Raw genomic sequence first — 11,051 nt, 5'->3', positions numbered from 1 at the left:
ATCACTGGACTGTCATATATGGTATTATTAAAACAGAAACTACTCTCTATCCGATGCTCATGATGTCAATCACTGGCCCGTCTGGTCCAGACTTGATTATACAGACCGCCGTCATATATGGTATTATTAAAAACAGAAACTACGCTCTATCCGATGCTCATGATGTCAATCACTGGCCTGTCTGGTCCAGACTCGATTATACAGACCGCCGTCATATATGGTATTATTCAAAACAGAAACTACTCTCTATCCGATGCTCATGATGTCAATCACTGGCCTGTCTGGTCCAGACTCGATTATACAGACCGCCGTCATATATGGTATTACTCAAAACAGAAACTACTCTCTATCCGCTTTGTTTTCGTAAACGGAAACAGCTTGATGATGACGTGTCGGAACTGTTGGTTTCAAACCAGATACAGCGGATGTAGCAGGAAGTATGTACAACTGTGTCTACTTGAGATCAGACACAGTGTGATAGAGTCAGATGTCAGAGTTGTGTGGATCCGTGTTTGTTCACAGCGGGACCTCATTTGATACAAGCTGATAAGGTGAGGTGAAATGGGGTTTAACGTCGCGTCCAAGATTATTGCACTTATATAGCGACGTGCATGCACGTGTGTGAATGTGTGTGTGTGTGTGGCTGCTTGTACTAGACCGGACTGATGCCGATTTATAGTGCTAGCTCACTGAGATACCATGCCGCAGTTTAACATGAATATCCCACTCAGACACAGTTTACTGACTCCGAGCTGACCAGTCCTTGTTTAAGCCCCTTAATGCCGAGCGCCAGACAGGGTAACAACAAGTACCATCTTTTAACGTCTTTTGGTAGGACGCGGTCGGGGATCGAACCCCGGGCCTTCCGCACTCCGGGCGGACGCTCTACCATTAGACCACGGAGACGGTCTCAAGCTGATAAAAACCTCGTAATGGAAGATTAAACAAACATAAACCAACCTCTGTGATGTACACGTAGCGGAAATTGAGCAAGTGAGTGCTTTCATTATTTAATTAGTTCACTGATTCACCTCAACACGGGTGACGAAATCGACGCATGTGACTAATTATTCATTGTGTTACCAGATTCGCCTTCATTATGATTCTGAGTTTGTCACGATCAGCACCGTGCCTGCACTCGTGAGTACATATGTACTCCCATGATTTACTCCCACACGTGATTCAACACTGTGTTTTGTTGTTTTACGCCGCACTCAGCAATATTCCAGCTGTTTTTTCGACGTTCTGTATAAAATCAAGCCTGGACCAGACAATCCAGAGATTGACATCAACAGCATGGAGACCCGTCAAGATCATAGGAAGAATAGGCCTTGCTTGCTGTAAAAGGCGACTATGCTTGTTTTAAGGATCGGGTGGTCAGGCTCGCTGACATGGTCTATGCATGTCATCGTTTCCCAATTGCATCGATCGATGTTCATGATGTCAATCACTGGATTGCCTGGTCCAGATTATTGACAGACCGCCGTCATATAGCTGAAATTTTGCTGAGTGCGGCGTTAAACAACAAGTTGGATACGATGACGTGCAATCAACCAAGTCACTAAGCCTGACTCGATCCGATCCCTTTATTTGTAGGTGAGGTGAGGTGAAATTGGGTTTAACGTCGCGTCCAAGATTATTGCACTTATATAGCGACGTGCATGCACGTGTACGTGTGTGTGTGGCTGCTTGTACTAGTCCGGACTGATGCCGATTTATAGTGCTAGCTCACTGAGATATCATGCCGCAGTTTAACATGAATACCCCACTCAGACACAGTATACTGACTCCGAGCCGACCAGTCCTTGTTTTAGCCCCTTAATGCCGAGCGCCAGACAGGGTAACAACAAGTACAATCTTTTTACGTCTTTTTGTATGACGCGGCCCGGGATCGAACCCTGGACCTTCCGCTCTCCGGGCGGACGCTCTACCACTAGACCACGGAGGCGGTCCTTTATTTGTAATAATAATAACGCACCACTGTATTTTCTGACAGGTCTAACTTCAAAGCATATAGTTTTTTTCTCCATTGCTACCCTTTGTTCACCTGCCATGAACACGTCAGCTACACAAGGCACGTTGTAGTATTGGAGGACAAATGGAGGACACAGACGTTCATGATGATGATGATGATGATGATGATGATGATGATGATGAATATGTGACGGCTGATGAAGAAGATGCTGAAGATGACTGCCGAGCAGACAGAGACAGAGAGGAAGAAGGACCAGGCTGCAACGAGGAAGAGGACACGAAGAACGAAGATGGAGAAGGGGGGCGAGGAGATGACACTGACGAGGAAGGTCATCATGATGAGTGTGGAGAAGAAAGATTCGGCGAGGAAGAGGAGGACGGCTGCGGTGACTTATATTATTCCCGGGCAGGTCCTACTAATGTCATAGTAAACACTGTCCAACACGATACCTACCGAAAAGTGGATCGAGGTGCGTTTTAAGTTACAAAACACATTTACTTGCCCGACATTGTCGTATAAGATTATATGGATAATCAATTATATTATTTCCTATTTAAATTCACCAGACAATGCTGAAAATGAAAAACATAATTGTATCTTAAAGTAGATCACCTTTTCTTTTTTTCATTCCATTGTTTGGGCGTTTCCCAAAGCAGTAGGGTCGATGGTCGAAAAATATGCATTACGATGATACGATGTAGTAGTCTCTTTATTCTTCATTTTAATCATTTCAGAAACAGACATCCTGACGAAACAGATTCTTAAGTGTGCCAATATCACGCCTTTACTATGTGCTTCCGGTTTGACTTCTTCCCCTTTAGGAGATAGAACAACACACAATGTCATGGCGACACAAAGTCAGGGACTACCAGCAATACCAGGCCATGTCAAGGCGACACAAAGTCAGGGACTACCAGCAATACCAGGCCATGTCAAGGCGACACAAAGTCAGGGACTACCAGCAATACCAGGCCATGTCATGGCAACCCAAAGTCAGGGACTACCAGCAATACCAGGCCATGTCAAGGCGACACAAAGTCAGGGACTACCAGCAATACCAGGCCATGTCAAGGCGACACAAAGTCAGGGACTACCAGCAATACCAGGCCATGTCAAGGCGACACAAAGTCAGGGACTACCAGCAATACCAGGCCATGTCAAGGCGACACAAAGTCAGGGACTACCAGCAATACCAGACCATGTCAAGGCGACACAAAGTCAGGGTCTACCAGCAATACCAGACCATGTCATGGCAACCCAAAGTCAGGGTCTACCAGCAATACCAGACCATGTCATGGCAACCCAAAGACAGGGTCTACCAGCAATACCAGGCCATGTCATGGCAACCCAAAGTCAGGGTCTACCAGCAATACCAGGCCATGTCATGGCAACCCAAAGTCAGGGTCTACCAGCAATACCAGACCATGTCATGGCAACCCAAAGTCAGGGACTACCAGCAATACCAGGCCATGTCATGGCGACACAAAGTCAGGGCCTACCAGCAATACCAGGCCATGTCATGGCGACACAAAGTCAGGGCCTACCAGCAATACCAGACCATGTCATGGCAACAAAAGAACAGGGTCTACCAGCGGCACGAGACCATGTCATGGCAACAAAAGAACAGGGTCTACAAGCAACACCAGACAATGTCATGGCAACAAAAGAACAGGGTCTACCAGCAGCAAGAGACCATGTCATGGCAACAAAAGAACAGGGTCTACAAGCAACACCAGACAATGTCATGGCAACAAAAGAGCATGGTCTACAAGCAGCAATAGACCAGGTCATGGCAAAAGAAGGGCTTCATCTGCTGACAACAAAAGACAATCTGACTGCGCCTTCACTCTGGGACTCAGCAACCTCTGATCGAACCGTTGCAGGTAGGCCTCAAAACATATTTCCTTCTGATGGGGGGCGGTCGGGTAGCCTAGTGGTTAAAGCTTTAGCTCGTCACGCCGAAGACCCGGGTTCTATTCCCGACATGGGTACAATGTGTGAAGCCCATTTCTGGTGTCCCCCGCCGTGATATTGCTGGAATATTGCTGAAAGCGGCGTAAAACCTCACTCACTCACTCACTCACTCACTCCTTCTGATGGAGAATTAAGATGATCAGGGCAATATTGGAAGTCAGGATGACAAGGGGAATTAAGATAACAAGGGGAATTGATATAACCAGGGGATTTAAGATAACCAGGGGAATTGGAATAATCATGATAATCAGGTATATTGAGGTTATCATTGTAATGTTGTCCTCACTCACTCACTGTAATGTTGGTATTCAGGCTCACTCACTCACTCACACACTGTAATGTTGGTAATCAGGCTCACTCACTCACTCACTCACACACTTTTATGTTGGTAATCAGGCTCAATCACTAACTCACTGTAATGTTGGTAATCAGGCTCACTCACTCACTCATTGTAATGTTGGTAATCAGGCTCACTCACTTACTCACTCACTGTTATGTTGGTAATCAGGCTCAATCACTCACTCACTCTAATGTTTGTAATTAGGCTCACTCACTCACTCACTGTAATGTTGGTAATCAGGCTCACTCACTCACTCACTCACTCACTGTTATGTTGGTAATCAGGCTCAATCACTCACTCACTCTAATGTTTGTAATTAGGCTCACTCACTCACTCACTGTTATGTTGGTAATCAGGCTCACTCACTCACTCACTGTAATGTTGGTAATCAGGCTCACTCACTCACTGTTATGTTGGTAATCAGGCTCACTCACTCACTGTAATGTTGGTAATCAGGCTCACTCACTCACTCACTCACTGTTATGTTGGTAATCAGGCTCACTCACTCACTCACTGTAATGTTTGTAATTAGGCTCACTCACTCACTGTAATGTTGGCAATCAGGCTCACTCACTCACTGTTATGTTGGTAATCAGGCTCACTCACTCACTCACTGTAATGTTGGTAATCAGGCTCACTCACTCACTGTTATGTTAGTAATCAGGCTCACTCACTCACTCACTGTTATGTTGGTAATCAGGCTCACTCACTCACTCACTCTTATGTTGGTAATCAGGCTCACTCACTCACTGTAATGGTGGTAATCAGGCTCACTCACTCACTCACTGTAATGTTTGTAATAAGGCTCACTCACTCACTGTTATGTTGGTAATCAGGCTCACTCACTCACTGTAATGTTGGTAATCAGGCTCACTCACTGTAATGTTAGTAATCAGGCTCACTCACTCACTCACTGTAATGTTGGTAATCAGGCTCACTCACTCACTCACTGTAATGTTTGTAATAAGGCTCACTCACTCACTCACACACTCACTGTCATGTTGGTAATCAGGCTCAATCACTCACTCACTCACTGTAATGTTGGTAATCAGGCTCACTCACTCACTCACTCACTCACTCACTGTAATGTTGGTAATGAGGCTCACTCACTCACTCACTGTTATGTTGGTAATCAGGCTCACTCACTCACTCACTGTAATCTTGGTAATCAGGCTCACTCACTCACTCACTCACTCACTCACTCACTCACTGTAATCTTGGTAATCAGGCTCACTCACTCACTCACTGTTATGTTGGTAATCAGGCTCACTCACTCACTCACTGTAATCTTGGTAATCAGGCTCACTCACTCACTCACTCACTGTAATGTTGGTAATCAGGCTCACTCACTCACTTACTGTAATCTTGGTAATCAGGCTCACTCACTCACTGTAATGTTGGTACTCACTCACTCACTCACTCACTCACTCAGCAGTCCACTCACTCACTCACTCACTCACTCAGCAGTCCAGTACAACTTCATCAAGGTGGAGCAGCAGGTGACGGCCCCAAAAGCCAGGAACCTGACCATTGGAGGAACTCAGAACATTGGTCAACCTGCCCCCGGCCAGGGGGAGGAGGAGGAGGCCCCGCTGACTGCAGCACAGAAGATACGGAGTGAGTAACTGCATAACATGGCCTGAAAACAGTTGCTACAATTTGTAACTTAACAGCTCTGGAGATGCAGACATGACATGTTACCTTCCCGAAAGACAACTGACTATAAAAGTCCAGTTTCCACCCTTGCCGACCTCGGCTGGAATTCCGGAGTTACATTTTGGCTGGACTAACGAGTCTATGCACAGTCCAATCAAAATTGAGTAACAAACTACACATCCGGTTCGTAACATGGATTTCAATGTGCAGGATTTGCACATTATGTATACCGTCAACTGTACAATGAGGGATATTTAACAAATGTTTTCATATTTTAATCATGGTGCTAAAATGATTTCATCGCTCCGCGAGGAATGAAACTGATACGAATATTATTCTTCCACTTTATGTCGCAGAAAGAACCGCGACGAGGATTGAAACATGGACGCAAGACATGGTGAAAACTGAGGCTCTCAAAAAGGTGACGGATAAACTCGACGAAGGAGCCACTTGGGTGATTATTAAGGGGAGCCCTGGAGAAGGGAAGTCGGTGATTGCTTACATGGCCCTCAAAGACCAGCATAGCAAGGGGAGACAAGTCTTCCAGGTCGAGTCCCCAGCAGAGTTCTCCGAGGTCACGCTGACCTGCTCTGGGCCCGTCATCATGCTCGATGACGTATTGGGAGACTTGGATTTCAGCGTCGCGGAGTGGTCGCGATGGAGACCTGTTCTTGGCCACATTCTGCGTACGATGGAGTTCAACAAGGGAGACATAGTGGAAAGACGAAAAAGGGTAACCGTTCTGTTTGTTGGTCGAGATTATATATTGCAATCGGCCTCACCTGATTTAGGAAGGTTAAAGACATATATGTTCAACGACGAAAACACTGTCAATGTTTCGTCGGATAGAGATGTTGACGAAAAAATACAAATTTGGAATGCGGTGCCTGAATTGAGAGATTTGGATTTTGATAAGGAAAGGGTTAAAGCCATATGTGAGATAGACTGCCCTTACGGTTTTCCCAATATTTGTAAACTGTTCGTCACGGCGTATCACCATGACAACCAGATATCCGCAGAGGATTTTTTTAACCAACCTCTGGATTTCCTAAACCAGACAATGCACAAGTTCCTTCAGGACAAGACGAAGCGACGGTTGTTTAGGGCAATGCTCAAGGGAAATGGAAAGGTAACGCACAGAGAGTTGGATGATGGAGAGTGCCAGGGATATGAATGTATAGCAGCAGCAGATCATCTGATTGGTTCATATTTGAAAAGAGAAGAAGGCACATACATGTTTATTCACCCCTCTGTGCACCACAGCATAGCGTCTCTACTGAACAGAAAGTGAGGGACCAGTTGGGGTCAGTCCGCCTATAGCAGGAGTCCGGCAGCATCACGGCGGGGGCCGACAAACAGAAACAAATTACCAACGACTGCGCATGCGCTATACTCAAAGCAAAACTGTGACATGGGAGTGTGCAATCTGATTGGCTGAGAAACGTTGTCAGATGGGATAAGATCCCGACAATTTTTCGGAATTTTCCTTGCGAATAAATATGTTTACTTTAGTATCTTTGCATTCGGAAATTTGAACCAAGCCGCCATTCGGATTGGTGAATTGAATATCATTCTTATTAATTTATTATTATTATTAGTTAATATTAAGTCTGATTCAACTTCGATTTAACCCGCTGGATATCGAGATTTTTTTCTGACACACATTTTCCTAAGATCGCAAAAGTGAAGGTTGTGCGACAATTGCGCTCACGCGGCACTGGATCTACCTCCGGCTATAAAATTACGCAGAGATGTAGAATATTAAATTTCCTATCTGATAGTGTAAATTTTACTGCAAATATTAAACCGGTTTGAAAACCGCTAATTATAAGTGTTGTCCGAGAATATATGCTGCGTCTTTACGGAAAGTGTGAGCGAACAAAACACTTCCAAATATCTGAACGACATAACTATGTATCAAATGGAGTAACATGCGTATCTTTAAGGACATACATTCAATGCACAAAATAGCCTGCCGTAAATGACGAAAACTTATCTATTTCTTCTCTGTGACGTCAAAGGCGACAGAGAGGTTACACGCGTACAAAGAAAAGGGGGCATAACTCCGCTATGCTTAGCACTAGTTTATTGTAACTCAGGTCACGTGGTGAGAATTAACTGTGGGTGAGGACAGTATGTTTTCGTGGTGTTTTGTTCACGAGAAACTAAACTATTCCAAGACAAATATCGATATTGAAACTGAATACATGTTGGTATGAAAATATTAAGGATATATTCGGTAATTTTCTCATTAAAACAAACGATAATAATAATAGAAGGAGAAGAAAAAACATTAAGAAAAGTGTAAAGTAAGCTTCATTCCTGAGTGAGTGAGTGAGTTGGGTTTAACGCCGCTTTTAACATTATTCCAGTCATATCGCGATGTGTCAGCTTAATGTGGGAGGAAAGCCTTAAGTGATGCAGGTCTAAGACGTTTACCACTTGGGTGAAACCCACGAGCACGGGTATGGTGCTGACAAACCTAGAAACATAATTGGGGCGAACTGGGATTCGAACCGACAATCATAGGTTTCTGGCGTGCCCAAGGGACGCAACTCTGAACCCCTTCATTCCTGACAATATATTATAAACAAACCTTTTTGTGAGCGATCGTCATCCCCATCTCCATCTCGATCACCCAGCATCTGAACGTCCATTCCACATGTTGCAGATCCAACAGGTTGTTTGTCGGAATAATGTCTTTCTGGGGATGCTTCGAAAAATTGAAAAGTTTGGGTTGAATGAATTCTGAGACTCTCTATGAGCCTATTTCGGAGGTTGGTTTTGTGAACATCAGAAAGAATGAATCGGTAGATGATCTGGATAGCCGTTAGAGGAATGCTTGCTTGGATCTGACGGTAGGATTTGGCAAGCAGGGGGGTGAAAGACGCGATCCGCAGTTATTTCCATGTCGTAGTCGACAGCGTAGTTTGCGAGTTTATCAGCTGCACACAGTGTGGGGAGAAAAGAACAGTGTTGTTCCCCATGGTGCCAACCAGACGAAATATATATGTATATGCTATTTGTACTCCTTTTCTGTGCGGTTGCTTCATTTAATTTTATATGCCGAAATTACCCCCAGAAGGCACTGCTCTCATCCTAAGACCACGAGATTCACAAACAAATCTCCCGACACTGGCACACTGCACTTGGTCACAGGCCCGTGAAGATCCGGGGTAGAACAGGTCTTCAGCAACCCATGCTTGCCGTAACATGCCATTCTGCTTGTCGTAAAAGGCGACTAACGGGGTCGGGTGGTCAGGCTCGCTGACTTGGTTGATGCATGTCATCGATCCTATTTGGGTGGATCGATGCTCATGATATCAATCACTGGATTGTCTGGTCATGACTCGATTATTTCCGGACCGCCGTCATAGAGCTGGATATTGCTGAGTGCGGCGTTAAACAACAAACAAACAAACTGTTGCTGCTGATACTGGTTGGTCTCATTTCGTTGTCTCTTTGTAATTATAAACCTAAAACAGTGCGTTTTGACCTCATGTATTGAGTATTAATTGTCCTTGTGTGGTGGTTTACTGATTTCACAATTTAGTTCTGTGAGAACCGATGTGGAGGAAAGTGACACGGGTCTTCTTATACAGTGTGAGTATACAAATAACTAAATTAGGACCGGCTCACTCCTTGAATATGTGCTGATAACACAGGCATCAGTGTTAATTACGACCCAAACTATACGAGGCAAACGGTAACAGAAAATGGAGAGAATCCGAATTTAGAGAATCCTGGTTTGTCAGAGGTTTCAAACACAAATACAATGAATCCGAGTAGAACAGCTGATTTTACAGCCGCCTCTCCGCGGACCGATGTCTATCTCAGACCAAGAGAGATAACTCTCATTTGCTTTTAATGTGTGTGGTTTCAAAGTGGACACAATTTATGGATAACAAATTCTTTTATACCGTGAAAAGTGACGTTTCGGTATAAATCCTTATACCGTTGTCAAGCAAGACGGTGCTTATCAAACAATGTGTGTGGTGTGTAGTTCACTTTTTATGGTCAATTATTGTGATATGTCATGTGTATATCATCGATATTTTGTATTGCTTTGTTGACGGCCTTCTAGACAAGAAGACGTGTATGTTCTGATAAAGGTTTCGTTTGCGAAGTGAAAGTTTCATTAAACTACAGTTTTGTCAGGCTTATTAGTCGCGATGGAGTTGAAGTCGGGGAAATGACAACATTCACAAACACCAACAACTGTGTTTCCATGGTAACACTTCTTTATGTGATCCGACTGTACGTTCCTCTGAAAGTAATATGTCTATCCTGGTTGGACTGTCACTCTGGAAGGCGCTGTTTATGTATGTATGTGTGTGTGCGTGCGAGCCTATACTCATCCTCTTCTCAACTCTATCAGCCTATACGCATCCCATTCTCAACTCTGTCAGCCTATACGGATCCTGTTCTCAACTCTGTCAGCCTATACTCATCCTCTTCTCAACTCTATCAGCCTATACTCATCCTCTTCTCAGCTCTATCAGCCTATACCCATCCTCTTCTCAGCTCTATCAGCCTATACTCATCCTCTTCTCAGCTCTATCAGCCTATACTCATCCTCTTCTCAACTCTATCAGCCTATACTCATCCTCTTCTCAACTCTATCAGCCTATACCCATCCTCTTCTCAACTCTATCAGCCTATACTCATCGTCTTCTCAGCTTTATCAGCCTATAACCATCCTCTTCTCAGCCCTATCAGCCTATACTCATCCTCTTCTCAGCTCTATCAGCCTATACTCATCCTCTTCTCAACTCTATCAGCCTATACTCATCCTCTTCTCAACTCTATCAGCCTATACTCATCCTCTTCTCAACTCTATCAGCCTATACTCATCCTCTCCTCAACTCTATCAGCCTATACTCATCCTCTTCTCAACTCTATCAGCCTATACTCATCCTCTTCTCAACTCTATCAGCCTATACTCATCCTTTTCTCAATTCTATCAGCCTATACCCATCCTCTTCTCAGCTCTGTCAGCCATACTCATCCTCTTCTCAACTGTATCAGCCTATACTCACCCTCTTCTAAACTCTATCAGCCTATACTCATCCTCTTCTCAACTCTATCAGCCTATACTCACCCTCT

The 11,051-nt window shown here is 44.4% G+C and overlaps 1 protein-coding gene across 2 annotated transcripts; it reads left to right on the top strand.

Annotated features, from left to right (window-relative positions):
* The first annotated feature begins 422 nt into the window (after positions 1–422).
* On the top strand, positions 423–7,456 carry LOC124123163. 2 transcript variants are annotated; one of them, XM_046486435.2, is made up of 5 exons: positions 423–551; positions 1,997–2,444; positions 2,710–3,858; positions 5,757–5,906; positions 6,302–7,456. In XM_046486435.2, exons 2-5 carry the CDS (start codon positions 2,099–2,101, stop codon positions 7,234–7,236), a joined length of 2,580 nt encoding a protein of 859 aa, XP_046342391.2. In that variant the 5' UTR covers positions 423–551; positions 1,997–2,098; the 3' UTR covers positions 7,237–7,456. The 2 variants fall into 2 exon arrangements, with proteins under 2 accessions (XP_046342391.2, XP_046342390.2); XM_046486434.2 differs by having other exon boundaries at positions 5,754–5,906.
* Positions 7,457–11,051: the final 3,595 nt, after the last annotated feature.

This window comes from Haliotis rufescens, unplaced genomic scaffold (genome assembly GCF_023055435.1).
Source record: "Haliotis rufescens isolate VD_foot unplaced genomic scaffold, xgHalRufe1.0.p SCAF_24, whole genome shotgun sequence".
NCBI classification, from domain to species: Eukaryota; Metazoa; Mollusca; class Gastropoda; order Lepetellida; family Haliotidae; genus Haliotis; species Haliotis rufescens.
The sequence above is the reverse complement of the archived record's forward strand: the minus strand, read 5'-3'. Positions and strand labels throughout refer to the sequence as shown.

Coding starts and splice junctions, on each gene's coding strand:
- LOC124123163 (XM_046486434.2), top strand. CDS start 2,099: ATGGAGGACACAGACGTTCATGATGATGATGATGATGATGATGATGAT. Junction 2,445..2,709: donor CTACCGAAAAGTGGATCGAG/GTGCGTTTTAAG, acceptor TAATCATTTCAG/AAACAGACATCCTGACGAAA. Junction 3,859..5,753: donor CTCTGATCGAACCGTTGCAG/GTAGGCCTCAAA, acceptor TCACTCACTCAG/CAGTCCAGTACAACTTCATC.